General features: G+C 50.9%; 1 protein-coding gene across 1 annotated transcript in view; it reads right to left on the minus strand.

Annotated features, from left to right (window-relative positions):
- Window positions 1-4,947: 4,947 nt before the first annotated feature.
- KCNK12 (potassium two pore domain channel subfamily K member 12) overlaps window positions 4,948-16,749 on the minus strand; it is a 50,659-nt gene continuing 38,857 nt past the window's right edge. The window contains exon 2 of the mRNA XM_052649450.1: window positions 4,948-5,894. Coding sequence (XP_052505410.1) covers window positions 4,993-5,894 — 902 coding nt within the window. The 3' untranslated portion in view covers window positions 4,948-4,992. The remainder of the gene's footprint in view (window positions 5,895-16,749) is intronic.

Here is a 16,749-nt window from a genome sequence, read left to right on the forward strand (position 1 = left end):
GAATGGGTGGCCTTTCCACCACACCACAACGGGAGCACTTTGTTTAGACAAGGTTTAAGGTTTAAGACGTTGGTTGCCCTTCAGAATCACCTGGGCAGCTGCCAAAAAATCCCAAGGCCTGCCTGCTTCCCTCCTGCAACCACTGAACTCAGAATTGGGGCATAGGGCTGGGGTATTAGTATCTTTCAAAGCTCCCTTTGGAAAGCCTAGTGCACAGCCAGAACTGGAAACCTTGGGCACAGTTGGGACTGTTTCCCCAGTGCTGGTTCCTCCACACCCCTACTTTCTTTCCGGGCCTGGCTATCAGGTTCTGCCTTGGCCCATCTGGCCAAGCTGCCTAGGATGTCTGTTGGTGTCCTTAGCTCACATGAATGTCACTGTTGTTTTCCAGAGTGACTCCCCCAGGACACTGCCACCCAGGCCCAGTCCTCAGAGCCAGGTCTCTTGGGGCCCCCTGAGAGGAGGTGTGATCAGGGAGGTGGAGAGGCAGTCGGCTCTGACAGACAGAAAGCAAACAGCGCAAAGGGGTGGCAGGCTGCATTTTATTGATCGTTAATTTCAACACCCTTCAAACCCTCTCTTGGAGTGCTGCTCGAAAAAATAAATGTATTGTTTAAGAAATCCTGCAAACTGGCCCCACATGCTCTAAGTCCCTCCTAAGAGAACAGGGAGCATAAAAAATGATCTGTAAAGCAACGGGGGAGCTTCCCTAGGGAAGAGAGGGTGGAAGGGGGGACGGGGTTGGGGGTGGAAGGGGAGGAGGCTGACAGCAAGGGGAAGGGGAGGGTCTTGGGTCAGGTTGGTGCAGAAATCTCACCACTTCAGTGTGGAGACTGGCTGGGTGGGCACGGTGCCTGGAGGTGTCAGAGCTGCTCCAGGGGCCAGAGTCCATGCTGATGGCCCTGTCCTCGGGGTCAGGAGTGCTGTCAGCAGCCCTCTCCTCCTCTCCCCCTCCCCACAGAGTAGGGAGGCTTTGGCAGCACCAAGCAGCACATTTTCTAACAACTGTTCCAACAAAGAAATGAGCCCCAGCCAGTGCCTCTTCTGGACTCAGAAGTGCCTCAAGCAGTCTGTCTGAATGTGCTTTCCAGACAGTGAGCACGTGCAATTGTGCTTTTTGTTTGTGAAAAATGTAAAAAGTTACAGTAAGATGGAGCCGTCTGGCTCATGGCTCTGGCTGTGCCAGGCTGCTCCTCACCCACCTGGGAGGGGGCGCGCAGGAAGCAGGGCTCTGCTGGGAGGCCTGTCTGAGGGATGGAGGAGCCTGAGTACATTCAGCAGCTGTTTTCCAGGGTTTGGCTTGGGTTTGGTCGCTGGCTTCTGTGTAAAACACAGATTTGTGCAAAGTGTTCATGAAACTCCCCCAAGACAGGGAGGAATTTTCCAGGCCCTTGCAGATTTCCAGGGAGCTAAAAATGCAAAAATCCTCCTTCTTAAAGTAACCCAGACTGGGATTTTTTCCCCTCCTTGGGAAAAGGGGCTTGTAGCTCTTTATAAAGCTGACACGTGTGTGTGTGCGCGTGTGTGTGTGCATGAGGCTGCAATATGTGACACTCCTGGCAAAAGCCCAGGATTGCCTGGCATTTTCCACAAGCTGAGGGGCTGAGGCTGCCTGAGCCTTCTGCCTCCTCCGCCAGACCCAGACAGAAGCACTAGCTTCAGACAGAGAACACAAGGGCCGGCCAGACTACTTGGTCTTCTCAGTGAACATGGCACCAAGGCATGCCCTTGCGTGCTCGGCTCTGGGAAGGCCGGGCTCCTGTCTAGTATTCTGGCCTCTGCCTGGCTACAGCTGGGTGACAAGGGCTTCTCAGAGCCCATGCTGTCTTTACCAGAGGCTCGCAGCCCCAGCACCAGAGGAGTGAGTGTGGGCCTCAGGTTAGGAAGCAACTCTTGGAGCCTGAGGGCACTGTGAGCTACCAGCTGTGGGTCAGACTGCAGACCCCCCGGTGGTGGGAGCGGCCACAGCATCTAAGAGAGGGGAGCACTTTCTTAGCCGGGGGTTCAGAAACCTGCACCAAATAAGGGGTCCCTAATAATGTCTATAACCCTGAAATGACAGGAGGACCCCATCCCAGTTTGTCAGGCAGGTCTAGTTCTCGATGCTCGCCCTCAAGCAGGATGTCAAACAAGTCCTTTAGCTCTGGGTCTAGGCTCTGACAATCCCACTGACCTTGCGAGTTTGGCTTTTCCAAGGGAAGCAGCCCCTGACATCTGGGGCACTGAGCCCTTTGGCCTGGGGTGAAAGACAATGTTTAGTGAGAGTGGGGAGTAGTCTAAGGGAAGATGAGCAAAAGTACGTGCAAACCACTAAGCCCTGATCTGCCACTGTGCACTAGAGGACTGGTGTTTCCCTGGGAGGTTGCTGAGGAGGAAAGGTCCCTTTCCTGGCTCCCTGGAATGATGCTTTCAATTCCCTCAGAAGCATGCTCAAGCTGTCTGCAGCTGCCTCCTTTCAAAGCCAAAGCACAGAAAAAGAAGTGAAAACAGCTAAGGCTGCAGCATGAGCAACCCAGAAGAGATGTTAGGGAGCAGCGGTGACAGAGAAGACTGCCAAGGAAGGTGGCGAGCTTTTCTTCTCTGGAGGCAGATCCTGTTCCCTCTTGTGGGGATGGGATTCTGTGCGGTCCTGTTTGTGGTCAGAGGATTGCTGGACGCTTCTTCTAGCCTGCCTAGCTCAAGCAGCCTTGATGACTGTGTCTTAACTCTTCCATGCTGTTCCTGGGGCTCACCTTTCTGGGTAGGCTGCTGTTTGGCCTGTTGTTAAGTCCTCGTGGTCTAGGTATCTCTGTCATGGGGATGTCTGCTTTCCCTCTGGATGGCTCAGATCCCCAAGTTATTTCCCGTTGCCTAGGTGACATCTCTAATTGGATGCCTTTTAATCTTTCCTTCTTTTAAAGGGACAGACCTGAAACTTTATTTCTAGGTCCCATTAGAGGACTCTGCCCTGAAAACGTGTACCTTTCTGAACATGTCGTCCCTTCAGTGTGACTGCAGCTGTTGCTCAGATGGAGGAAGGGTGGTGGGGTTGGGAAGGGTGGCTCATGGAGCCAGGCTAACTGATGTCACAGTGCATCCTGGAAGTGTTGGCTCTCTGGAAGCCTACCCTTCAGGAATTGGCAAGATTGACTTCTGTCCAGGCCCGCTCCTCACTGGCTTCACCCCCAGATTAGGGTCTGTGTGTAAAAGTCAATTCAGATCCAAATTAGAAATGACCCCTCACCACCCAAAAAAGAAATCATCCCAAAGTAGCTAGAGAGTTGCTCAGATCTGAATTTGTCTTTTCCTTCCTGCCGTGAACTGGAAGGGGCGAGGGGAGGCTGACATTCAAGCAGGACTCTTAATGCTGTGTGTGTTGTTTTGAGAGCTCCAGGCGCATATGCTTCCTTCATTTCCAAGAAGGGAGATTTCACGGCTTTTGATGCCTCTCAGGCAGAGGGTGTGAGGTGTCCTGGTGCTTTTCTAAGACTTCCTGTCAGAAGCTGTATATATATTGGTGGGTCACACTGTGTCTGACTAGACTCTGGTATTTATCCTTGGATCGTCATCTTTTTAGATGGGAAAATGGGCCCACAGAGGATAGAGGATTGTTCCTTCATAGTCCGAGACCTTCATCTCTTCAGTGAAGACTGGGCATTGGGCCTTCCTCCAGGTGGATGACTCCCTGTGAGGCAGAGGGTGAGTCTAGGAGATACTGTCCTTCAGCTTGAGGATTATCCAGACCAAAACTTGAATCCCAAAACTGCTTCTTCCATCCACCAGCTCTCTCCCTCCGGCTTGCCTCTACTTCCAATACAGACTGTGTGTGTGTGGAAAAAAAACACATTCACCTGAGTATCAGAGAGACCAACAGGGCTCAGAATGGGATGTATCCCAAACACATCACAGGCTCTGGAGTCATGTTCTCTGTCACTTGCAGGATGGCTGCTTTGGTTCCCAGGGCTGCAGGCCCTGGTGCCCACCAGTGCAGCTAGCAGAGCCCTGCTGCAGGGGAGGGGCAGCTGGAGGGGGTGCTCTGCACCCCTCAGGCTCTCTAGAAAGGGAAAAAAGGTTGAGAAAAAAAATCCCCACCAACAAAGAAAAATCTTGTTTGAGAAGACTCAGATGTTCCTGGCTAACAACAAAAAGCATTCCCGTGGATGATGCTGGTGAAAGGAAGGAGAGTTGAGGGGATTCAGAGATGCGCCCTGAGCCACAGAGATCAGCCAGCTGAGGCAGAGCTGGGCTCCTGTAGCCTGAATGAACCCTGCAGACCACTCCAGGTTTCCCTCCTTAAAAAGAGTTGCCCAGCTCCATGTTCTAAGTGGACTAACTCCAGGCTGAGAAAGGCCTCCTAAGCCCCTTACCATGGCAATTCCCAGATCTCTGGGAAATGCCACAGTCCCCAAGTTGCTGCTATGTTTCATCTCATTGCATAATACTACACCATTCTCTGTGTGTAGCGGCTGTTCTATATATATACATCAGGAGGCAACATATGGCTCTCCCCACCCCCACCTGTCATAACTGTGACTATATCATTTCTGACGACCAGAAGGAAGCTGCTAGGCTGGGCCAGGATTCTAAATGCTGCGGAGGTAATTCAGAGCCATGGAAAGTTGCACCATATGCTTTGGGGTTGCCAGCTGCTTATGTGCATTGAGGCGGGGTTTAGTACCAGTCTGCAAAACTCAGGGGCGGCACTCCCCTGGCTGCCGTGTACACCAGGCGAGGGTCTGGGGTGCCACTTTTTCTCTCCCTGGAGGACAATCTGCTGGGGACCACGGTTCTCCAAGAAGGGGACCCACAAGAATAACAGTTGGCTCCCCCAAAACCTGCCCTTGATAACATCAGGCCTGGCCAAATAGTATTTCTTTAAAAAAAAAATTTTTTTTTTTTGGTTTCATTTTATTGGATAAAGGTTAAGAAAGCGCCAGCGTCTGAGAGGAGAGCAAACGCCGCCCGGCTGCACGCCAACCTGCTTGGGGGTCCGTGGCGCGGCAGGTTGTGCGTCTACCTGGAGGCGCTGGTCTCGGCCAGGCGGTTGTTCATGATGCCCAGCGCGCCCACGCCGCCTGAGAAGCCGTTCTGGCGCGTGTTGACGCACACGCTGCGCGGATAGCCGTTGGCCGTCTCCGACAGCTGCTTCTGCAGCAGCGCCAGCGACACCTTGTTGGAGGCCGTGAGGTCGCGCATGGAGATGAGCTCTCCCGACAGGCGGCGGCCCTCGGCGTCGCTGTCGCGGGCCGCGGGGTCGGCGCCGAGTGCGGCCAGGCGGCGGCGCAGCCGGGAGCCCGGGGTGATGGCGTTGCGCCGGGCCAGGGGCGCGCCGGGCGCCGGGCAGCAGCGCGCGCAGCAGCGGCAGCTCAGCTTGCGCAGCATCCAGTTGAGCACCTGCTTGATGAGGATGGAGATGACGTTGAAGAGCGAGTAGATGCAGCACACGCCGAGCAGGATGAAGAGGAAGTTGCCCAGGCGGTAGAGCCCCTGGTTCCGGTAGGCGGCGTGCTGGCTGCTCACCAGGTCCCCGAAGCCGATAGTGCTGAAGGTGACGAAGCAGAAGTAGAGCGAGTCCACGTAGTCCCAGCCCTCCACGCTGGTGTACATGGCCGAGGCGCAGCAGGACAGCAGCACGGCGAACAGGCCCAGGATCAGCAGCACGTGGTACACCGAGGGCTTCCAGCCTGCCAGGCAGTCGGCCTCCGAGAGCGCGGAGCCGCGGCGGAAGGTGGCGGGCAGCAAGCCGCTTCGGCGCAGCTGGCGCTCCCGGCAGGCGCGCATGATGAAGGCCAGCAGGGAGATGATGCGCTCCAGGAAGAGGTTGAAGAACAGGATGGTCCCGGCGCAGCCGAACAGCCCGTAGGCGATGAGGAAGGCCTTCCCGCCCACCGTGGCGGGGGTGGTCATGCCGAAACCTGTGGGGACAGAGCAGGGGTCAGCGCGATCCTGGCTGGACAGGTGGTCCCCACCCGGCACGGTGCGGTTGTATTCACGTGTTGACATGGCTCTTACCTGAGTGGGATCACTCAACGGGAGGAGAAACAGTGCCAAGACGTTTCTCTCCCTTGGTGGCACCAGACATGGTTCCTAAGTCTGGACAACCCCTAAACTGATGGAGGATACATGACTTCTCTTCTGGGGGATCTATAAATCAATGCCAGTGGGGTGAGAGAGTCACTAGGAAAGACCCATCACAACACACAAAACAGCTGCACAGGGGAGGATACTGAGATACCCACAAATCACACGTGTCACCTGTTCTCTCACAACTCAAACCGTTTTTTTTTTAATGTACCAGTGGCACACTTGGGCCTTGTTAGGACAGAATTCCATAAAGGCTTCATTTGATAGAATTGCTGGGGACCAGGTATATTGTATTTAGTCCAGGTAGCTATATTTGATGGTCTCTGAGAAGGGGTTTATGAAACTGACAAAGGATTGTTTGAGAATGAGTCCCCAACCTTCAGAGAGTGAGTGTGTCTCTGCCATTGGACATCAGCTCTTTCTCACCCAAGTACCACCATCAATCACCCTTGCTCCACTTGTAGCTAAGGGAAAGGTTTCCGCCCAGCTGGGTCCTGTGCTGCTGTGTGTCTGGAGTGGCTTTTATCCTGAGAGGTCTGCTCTACGCCTGGGCAGTGGCTTAGTGCTTTGAACTCTTATAATTAAGTCTTAATTTGCCCACTTGTTCAAAGCACAGTCTTGAAGGGAGTTTATCGACTGATTGCTGCAGAAGGCTTGGCTTCCCACCAGGTTGCTTGGCCCATGCTGGCCAGGGTCCTACAGAGCGGCAGCTCTGCTCCTCCACCGTGAGCTCTCAGCCAGCTGCCAGCTGTGATGTCTTTGTGGGACCCATGGCTACCTGACTCTGGTTATGGGAGGGGATGTTATCCCTTAGCATGAAGATCCACTGCTGCTTGGAGTCTGAGCTGAAAACATGTCATCAGAGCAGCACGGTAGCACCTATCAAGACCTCTGCAGCTGAAGTTCAGGGGCATCCCTGTTTAATGCATGCCCAAGGTCAAGAGGTCTCCCTCTGCCTTGTTAGTGGGGTAAGGCCAGCTCTGGGAAAGGGGTGGCTTAACTATTTCCCTGAAAAACCTTGAAGTTAGTTTTTTCCTTTTTTTTTTTAGAATGATCCCTTAAATGTGTATGCTAATCATTTTCTAGAATCCTTGGAGGAAATGCCCCATTGCCTGACATTGTCTTCATCTTATGCTTAATGACTCAATTTAGGAGAAAATCTTATAGTGATACCTCTGTTGAAGATGGATTATGTCTCTAGGGTCAGAATTTGGCTATAAAAGTGTGAAAAAAAAAAAAACAAACTAGAAGTGTAACCAGGAGTTCAAAATGAAGAATTTTACTACACTTTAAAGTCAAACTCAAGTTTCTGAATTCATAAAGAACTCAACTCTGAATCAGTATGACTGTATGTGGAGTGGGAGTATTTGTATTTGTCTCTATGTGAATTTATAAAAAAATCCTATTAATAGATTGATAACCCAAGTGTCCACCAGCCTAACTAATTCATGGTCAATTCATACAAGAAAATACTATACAGCAAAGAAAAAGCAAAGACCACTGCTACCTGCAACATGAATGAACCTCACAAAAAGAGTGTTAAAAGAAACTGGACACAAAAGAAGGATTCCATTGGCATAACATTCAAAGCCAGGCAAAACCAAACTACAGTACCTTTTTAGGGATGCATATTTGATTGGTACAATTACAAGGGAAATTTAGATAAAAGTCAGAATTGGAGTTTGCTCTGGGGGTGGCAGGGCAGGGTGAATGGAAGGGGACCCAGGGAGACTCTGGAGTACTGGAAATGATCTATTGATCTAAGTGGTGGTTGCATGAGTGTTCATTGTATAATAACTTTTCAAACTATGTGTTTTAGGAGCTTTTTTACTCTCACAATAAGAAAAACCTCAAAATGCCTAGACATTTAGGAACTATGAGAGACCTTAATTCTGGTCTACCTGTCACTGTATAGAGGAGGGAGCAGGGAGGGGTTGAGGGCACATGACCTACGGCTCATGGGGGACAGGTGCCATACTTGTGTCCTGGCTTCTTGCCTGGTGCTTAGACCATCATACACAACACTGCTGCTACTCAGGAAGGGAAAACAACGCCCCTGGTTGGGGGATCACTTGGCTGAGTTCCTAAAGAAATGAAAAATGCTGAGCCTGGAATATTAATACTATGCCTAAGAGAATATTGAATGTGATTTTCCTGTTGTTTAGAATTTTCAGCTAAAAGTTTAGCGTGGCATGTAATACATTAGCCCTCATTATAAAGAGAAGTTTTAAATATTTATTTATTTGGCTGTGCTGAGTCTGAGTTGTGACATGCAGGATCTAGTTCCCAGACCAGGGATCAAACCCGGGCCCCCTGCATTGGGAGCTTGGAGTCTTAGCCACTGAACCACCAGGGAAGCCCATAAAGAGAAGTTTTAAATACGTCTACGTTGTATCTAGTAAGTCAGCGAAGTAGGGTGACCAGTAACCCGCACCACCCACTTCCAGGCTATACAGAAAGACTAGAAAGTACCCAGGGATAATGGGAGATGGCCTTGAAATAGGAGGGTGCTGTGGCATCCCCAAGTCAAGAGATGGTGGGGGTGGGATTGGTCAAGAGAACATCAGGCTGCAGCAGGGGCAGCCTGGCAGCTCGTTAGTGGATGCTGGCTGAACTGCAGACACTTGTACACTCACCCTGGAGCACTGGAGCAGAGCGTGGTGAGGGTTCTGGGAGAGTCAGAGGTGTCTCCTGGAATCTGACCCTGTGCCGGACAGTTCCCTGGGCCAAAGGCTGACTGGTGCAGCTCACACAGGCAGGGGCAGGAAGAGGGCACTAGTGGGAGCAGTCTGCTGCCCTGGCAGTCTCCTAGGGCATCCTGCGCCAGGGACGGGGGAGAGTGACAGGGGTCAAGTGAACCCTGCAGCCAAATCTGAAGAGACTGCCCAGGAGGGCTGGCTGCTGGATCATGGGGGCCTGAGGGGCAGAGGACAGGTGAGCATGCAGTGCAGTCATAGGAAGCATCACCCACTCAAGGGAAGGTGCAGGGCGGTGGTGCCTGTGTTTGGGGGGATCACCAAAGACCCATCTGGGCTCCATGAAAAGGTATGCCTGTCCTAACAGTGGGCATTGCGATGCAGCCATAAGGCCAACCCCTACTGGCTCATTCCTTTTCCAGCAAACACTGAGGACCTGGTTGGCAGGCCTTGTGCTAGGCTCAGGGCTTTGGTGGAAAACCAGACAGACGCCCTCACGGATGACCTAGGCTGCCTTCTTGGAGGTTTTACACAGCTCCCCACTTGACCCTCTGCTGTCAGCGGCTCACCCCTGGACAAGGGCAGAGCTTTTCCCTGCTGCCTCCACGCAGGGGCTGGGCCAGACCTGGGTCTGAGGTCTCCTCGTGGCTATGACTCTAGGCCCCAAATGACGCCAAATGCATGACTGGCTATGGCACTTTCTGCTGAAAATGAAGAGGACAGGCAGGTAGGAGTTTCCCTGACATCAGAGGACACCCAGCGCCAGGGTCCCTCTCACTGGCCTTTTCCTGAGGTCTGGCCTGCATGCCCACTTCACCTCCCTTTGCTTTCCTGCAGACCCACTGTCAGCTCAGCTCCAGAGACAGGGTGGAGGGGGCACGGTCCACCCTCCTTCCCCATCAACACCGAGAGGCTCAGAGCTCTGGGGGCGCTGAGGGCGGTAGGGTCAGTGCCTGGTGCTGCTGCCTAGCCAGATGTTCCCACAATGGAAGAACAGTCCGCCCAAACTCTGGCAATCTGTGGGGAGCTAAGCTGGCTTTGCAGAAGGGCCCTGAAGCTTCAGCCAGAGAAAAGGCAAACCCAACCACCCAGAGAATTCCCCCTTCCCCCACTCACACTCTGCAGAGGCGGAATCTGTCCCCGGGTTCGCACCAAGCCTGCTGTTTTGTTTATGCCACAATTGATCTGCCATCCCAGTTTGCAGAGAGCAGACACTTGGGGGCTTTATTATGCCACTTTGACAAAAGCTGTGAAGTTCATTCCCACAGTCTGTCTGGTGCCGCCTTCGCAAATGGGGCCCCAGTGACAGGGCCTCTGGAGTTCAGCTCTGAGAGCCTGGAAGTGAGATGGGGAGGCCAGCACTGATCTGTCTCAGGCCCTGGGTGGCAGCCTCTGTGCTGGGCACTGGACATGTCCTCTCATCCGGTCCCCTCAACCATCCTGAGAGGGACCCATCATCAACCGCAACAGTGCAGGCAAGGGCATGGGCTGAGTGATATACTCAGCAAGTTACTGTTTGTAAGTGGCTGAACTGCCTATGGTGACCTTTTTCACTGCACCAAATGGGACATTTGGGTCCATCATCTGGGGCAACTTTCCCCACTAGTTCTGCAGTGTCATCTTGGTGGAAGGGAAATACAATTTATAGTCTAATCTGAGATACTTGACAGCAAATAATTACCCCAGGACAATAGCTGTAAGCCACAGCGAATCCAAGCAACTAGAATGCATGATTAAAATGCAGATTCCAAGGCAGGTCCCATTCCAGAGACTTATTTAGAATGGCCCAGAAATCTGCATTTTAACAAACGTCCCCTGATGATTCTAATGTGAATGGGCTAAAGCGCTTCCTTTAAGAAACAATACAATACTCTATCGACGATCCTACTGGTTGGAACTTGCCCAATTTCAAATATTTTTATTTAAATTCCCTAAAACTTTTTTTTTCAGCTTTATTGAGTTGTAGTTGACATATAAACCTATAAGATATTTAATATATACATCATAATGATTTGTTGGTTTAAATTTCAAGTAACATAAAACCCTTGTTGTGGACATTGCAGCTATCTCCTTTAACCATCACCCCACCTCCCACTCCTGAAATACAGCAGCCAGGCCCCTTGAAGAACTGACCCAACAGCCAGGGGTGGGCTCCATTAGTCTAGTCCAATCTGGAAAATCCAGTCCCTTACTATAACTGGTTGGAGGATGGATGGGCCTAAGCCAATCAGTGTGGGGCATTTTCATGGCTACAGGGTTTGGCTCAGGGATGTGACCCCATTCAGACCAATCAGATGAGAGGAGAGTTTCTCTGATAGTTTCTGGGTCAAATGTTTCTCACTTTTAAGAGTGCTGCCCTGGGTATGGAGGGAGGAGGAGGTGGCCCCAGGAGTGGTTGGTGGCTCCATGAGGAGCCAGCGTAGATGAAGCGGACACTGCAGAGGGCTCAGTCATGGCATCCTGAAAGCCCTAATGCACTGTTCAGTCAAGCGGGCCAGGCTGTCTGGCCTACCTTTGGGCTTCCAGTTACATGAACCCATAAATTCCTTTTCCTGCCGAAGCCTTCTGTCACGTGCAACCAAACACACTCCAGCTGGTGCCAGTGGTTAGTTCAGTTCAGTTGCTTGGTCATGTCCGACTCTTTGCGACCCCATGAATTGCAGTATGCCAGGCCTCCCTGTCCATCACCAACTCCCGGAGTTCACTCAAACTCACGTCCATCAAGTCAGTAATGCCATCCAGCCATCTCATCCTCTGTCGTCCCCTTTTCCTCCTGCCCTCAATCCCTCCCAGCATCAGGGTCTTTTCCAATGAGTCAACTCTTTGCATGAGGTGGCCAAAGTACTGGAGTTTCAGCTTTAGCATCATTCCTTCCAAAGAAATCCCAGGGCTGATCTCCTTTAGAATGGACTGGTTGGATCTCCTTGCAGTCCAGGGACCCTCAAGAGTCTTCTCCAACACCACAGTTCAAAAGCATCAATTCTTTGGCACTCAGCTTTCTTCACAGTCCAACTTTCACATCCATACATGACCACTGGAAAAACCATAGCCTTGACTAGATGGACCTTTGTTGGCAAAGTAATGTCTCTGCTTTTGAATATGCTATCTAGGTTGGTCATAACTTTTCTTCCAAGGAGTAAGAATTTCATGGCTGCAGTCACTGTCTGCAGTGATTTTGGAGCCCCCCAAAATAAAGTCTAACACTGTTTCCACAGTTTCCCCATCTATTTCCAATGGTTAAGGGCCTGGTTAAACATCCAGGGTCAAGGAAATAGTACCAGACTTGAACTCAAAGCTTTGACTTCTGTTGTAGCCCCTATCAGCCAAGAGACTGAAGCAAGTCACTATCACTACTCCTCTGAACTATTTCTTCATCTGTAAAATGTCGAGCTCTTGATATGAACACTCTCCGAACTGTAATATAGCCTGCCAATGGGTGTTGCTCAAGATGAGACAGTAGACTTAATGGAAGGTGGAGAGAATTCCCATGATTTAAAAAACAGCTTAAAATGAAACAAGTTTATTTACTGTGGGACTTTTCAGAGTGCTCACTGTGTTAATATGAAACCATGAGGGCTATGCTAATACAGTCCAGTGTTCCTCAAACATAAGCCATTGACCGTAGAATGTATTTAGTCACCTCAAGTGACCTGAGTATTTCAAAAAGTAATCTTCAGGAAATGCCATACTTTATGCTCATGAAAAACTAAGGATGAGACATTTAAAAACATTTGTGAGGATTTCCCACGTTTTAAAAAAGTCACTGCAACACTGCAGTGGCTTTGCAGTGCCTGGCACGTAGAACGCGCTGGGCCAAGTTTGTTGAGTGAATGCACTGCCTGTTACTCTGCTTGTCTGGAGTAGTGATTCTCAGAGTCAGTTATCTAGGACCAACCTGGAATCTTACCAGATTCTGAGGTGGCGTTCATTATTCCAAATTTCTAACCTGGCTCCAGGTGAGGCCACCACAACTGGTCAGTGAACCTTATTTTGAGCACCAAGCACAGATGACTTAGAATTAACTTTGTGGGGCTGTCTCCACAATGAGTTTGGGAACCCCTTGGGAGCAGGGACCATTATATCAGCAATTTGGAAATATAGATTATATAGGCTGCTCAGGTTTGAATCCTAGCTCCACTAGGATTTGTCTTTGAGCAAATTAATTAATGTTTCTGATGAGCCTCCATTTTCTCATCTGTGAAGTGGAGATGATAATATTTGCATTTTTGTATTAAACTGAGTCAATATATCTAAAACACTTAGGATAGTGCCTACCTAGCATATTGTGCTATGCTGTGCTCAGCCGTTTCAGTTGTGTCTGACTCTTTGCGACCCTGTGGACTGAAAACCACCAGGGTCCTCTGTCCATGGGATTCTCCAGGCAAGAATACCAGAGCCAGTTGCCACGCCCTCTTCCAAGGGATCCTCCCTACCCAGAGATGGAACCAGTGTTTCCTGCGTCTCCTGCATTGTTGGCAGATTCTTTACTGCTGAGCCACTGTGGAAGCCCTTGCCTAGCACATTAATAAGCGCTTAATAAAGTCTTCTTTCTATTCTCCACAGTGGACAAGGGAATCATGTATAAATTAGGCACTGATAGTTATTTGTTGATTGAATAACTGAAAATAAAAATTTCAAGAACCTCTCAAGGATGAGAGTTAAATATCAGGGAGAATGAGAAAGCCGAGGTCAGGGGATCAGTGGGCAGAGGAGGGGAAAAAACCCATTAGGACTCGTCAGATAAAATATAGGACTCCCAGATAAACATGAATTTCAGATAAACAAATGAACTTTTTAGTGTAAGAACATCCCAAACATTGCATGGGCCATATTTACACTTAAAAAGATTCATTGTGTTTCTGAAATTCATATTTAACTGGGAGTTCTGTATTTTTATCTGCTAAATCTGGCAGCCCTATCCATGGCCTACTTGTCTGCTGGGCACACTCCTCTGGGAAGCATCTCCCAACACCCCCCTCTTCTGGGATCCTTCCTGACTGCTGGAGGAGGGGTAACAGGTTCACTTTAACACTCAAGGGGCCTAAAGCTCACACACAGCTGGGCCTTGCCCAAGGCCAGGCCAGCAGCCTCTTCCAGCATCTCTCCCTTTCCAAACAGGAAATAGTGGGAGATGTGGGGTGGGCTGTGGGGCAGAGGCTGGAGCAGCCTTCAGGCTGCTCTGTGGTTGGAGCTGACACTAACTTGGGGAGAAGGCAGGAAGCACATGGTCACGCTCCATGGAGGCGGGCTGGACACTTGAGAGGTGAAACTTAAGACTCACATAAGCCCCGGGTCTGGAACCTCCAGGCTGCCCATGTCATCCTCTCCAAGTCCCTCTCCTGAGGAGGACAGCCAAGCAGCCTGCCCAAACCTTCTGGGAGGGTTGAGAATGAAAGGAAGGCTGGAATAAGTTATTAAAGCATTTAGTGAGGAGTGGAAACATGGGATATGTGATAATTACATTATCATATAATAGCTGATATGTATTGAGCTCTCACTCTTTCTAAGCACTGTGCCAAAGCTTCATGGAAATCAATGCATCCATTCTCATAATTCAGTGAGGCACTGGGTGTCATTCATCCTAAGTCATAGCTTTTTCCCTCAAGTTTTAACACCCCTGAAATTAGGATGCACCTTACAATCGATGACTTTATATGGCAGCATTCAAAATTCTTAATAGTATACATTATTGGTGCATCTATAATTGATGGTGTCTTAGATTTGATGAACTACAGTGGGAATTATCATTCCCATTTGTGAGATTAGTAAACTGAGTCACACTTAATAAAGGCACTTAGGTTATATAACTTGCACAGATCACAGAGCAAGCAAGTGGCAGAGCTCAGTGTGAAACCAGAGGAAGGAGTTTGTGATGCGCTAAGAGAGAGTCAAACGCACGAGAGTTCAGACAAAAGAGATGTAAGCTGCTTTTGGTTAGAGCAGCAGTTCTTAACTCTGGCTTCAAAGTGGAATCGCCTGGGAAATTTGAATTAGTCCCCAGAGCAGCGCAGGTCAGAAGCAGGTCAGAAGCAGAAGCAGGTGTTCTCCTGCAGTGACTGAGAGAGTCTTATGGAGGAAGAGGTATTCATGTTTAGTCTTGAAGCATGGATGGGACTTCGAGAAAGAGGAAGTTAGAGACCTGGTGTGCCCTGCTGGGAGAGCGGTGTGCATGGGGCTGGGGTAAGCGGCTGGGTCCAGCCTGGCTGGCTCCCATGTGCAGCTTGGCGTCCGGCCCACAGACAGCGTTCAAGAACTCTTGCTGATGGAGTGAATGGACCTGAGGCAGAAGGAGGAGGGCAAGGCTGGGGACCCTCCTGTCCACCTTGTACTCAGGCTGAATTTGCAGGAGCTCTGTGGCAGTGAGAGTGTCACCTGACACCTCTAGAAGCTTCTTCATCATCTGGGCGTGGCATCCAGCAACATGTCTGGCCTTGTACAACAGAAACTCACAAACTCTGACACACTTGATTTCGGCTTTGGAGAAGGTGGTACCTCCCCCCAGCGCAGGGACCAGAGCCTGAAGCCAGAGGGGATGTTGACACTCACTTGGGACAGCTGAGGACACGGTGGCCCCGTGAGGTGAAGGGACAGCAAGTTAGTGGTGGAGTTGTCTTGGGTGTATGTACAGTAGAAACCCACAAACTCTGGAAACATCAAGCTCAGTGAGCCTCCCTTCCTAAGCCTGCCAACATTGGCTTTCTTGGAGAGCTGAGGGCAGGGGCTGTGGTGTCAAGCTCTGGCGCCTCCACTTGCTAATGGGCCGACGGGGACACGTTCTTCTCTCTCTAAAAATCGCCTGATGACCGCCTACCTCGTGAGGTTGCTGTGAAGAGTAGATGAGGAGGTGGTTCCCTCGTGCCTCCCACGGCGCCTAGAACGTGGCAGGCACTCAAGAAGCTGCAAGCTTAACTGGGAAGCACACGGGCGAGGCTGGCCCTCACATCACAGCTGAAGAGCTGCAGGTGGAGCAGGGCCCAGGTGAAGTACGACTAGGCATTTCAGCGGCAGGGAAAAGCCCCCGTACACACACCCAAGACGACTCCACCACTAACTTACTGTCCGTTCACTTCACCGGGCCTCCGTGTCCTCAGCCATCCCGGGTGAGTGGCAACATCCCCTCTGGGCTGGCTTCAGGCTCTGGTCCCCATGCTGGGGGGGAGGCACCGCCTTTTCCAATCCTGAAATCAAGTGTGTTAGTGGAGGGAAGGGGTTGATCCTGGAAAGTGGGCCTGTGGTGGAAAAGCTGACACTCTGGGCGTGACATTTGCTGGCACTTGTGTGCATGTGTGTGCGTGCGTGTGTGCGTGCTCAGTCGTGTTTGACTCTTTGCAACCTCATGGACTGTCGCCTGCCAGGCTCCTCTGTCTGTGGTATTTCCCAGGCAAGAATACTGAAGTGGGTTACCATTTCATCCTCCAGGGGATCTTCCCAACCCAGGGACTGACCCTGTGCCTCTTGTGTCTTCTGTACTGGCAGACGGGTTCTTCACCAGCTGAGCCACCAGGGAAGCCCACTAGTACTTGAGGATGTGTCTAAATTGTAAACCAGATGGAAGGCTCCCTGCAGGCTCAGTGCTGGTGAGGGCTTGGCGCCACAGCAGGGCGTGGGGCTGGCCTCATGCTGGAAGCTCCCTGTGTGCATGTGCTGAGGTGCTCACTTGTATCTGACTCTTTGCGACCCCATGGACCACGCCAGACTCCTCTGTCCCTCGGATTTCTCCAGGCAAGAATACTGGAGTGGGTTGCCATGCCCTCCTCCAGAGGATCTTCCTGACCAAGGGACTGAACCCCCATCTCATGTCTCCTGCATTGGCAGGCAGGTTCTTTACCACTAGCACCACCTAAGAAGCTCCCTGACTCAGGACAAAGAGGCAACACAGAAGAACACAAATCCCGAGGAGAAAGTGGGTCCTCTCACACTCCTGTTCGTTTTTGCTTGTTCTTTGGGGGCCTTTGGGATGATCTTTGCTGAAAGCAGGGGGTGTGTGGGG

The sequence above is a fragment of the Budorcas taxicolor genome, chromosome 11, assembly GCF_023091745.1.
Source record: "Budorcas taxicolor isolate Tak-1 chromosome 11, Takin1.1, whole genome shotgun sequence".
Lineage (NCBI taxonomy): Eukaryota > Metazoa > Chordata > Mammalia > Artiodactyla > Bovidae > Budorcas > Budorcas taxicolor.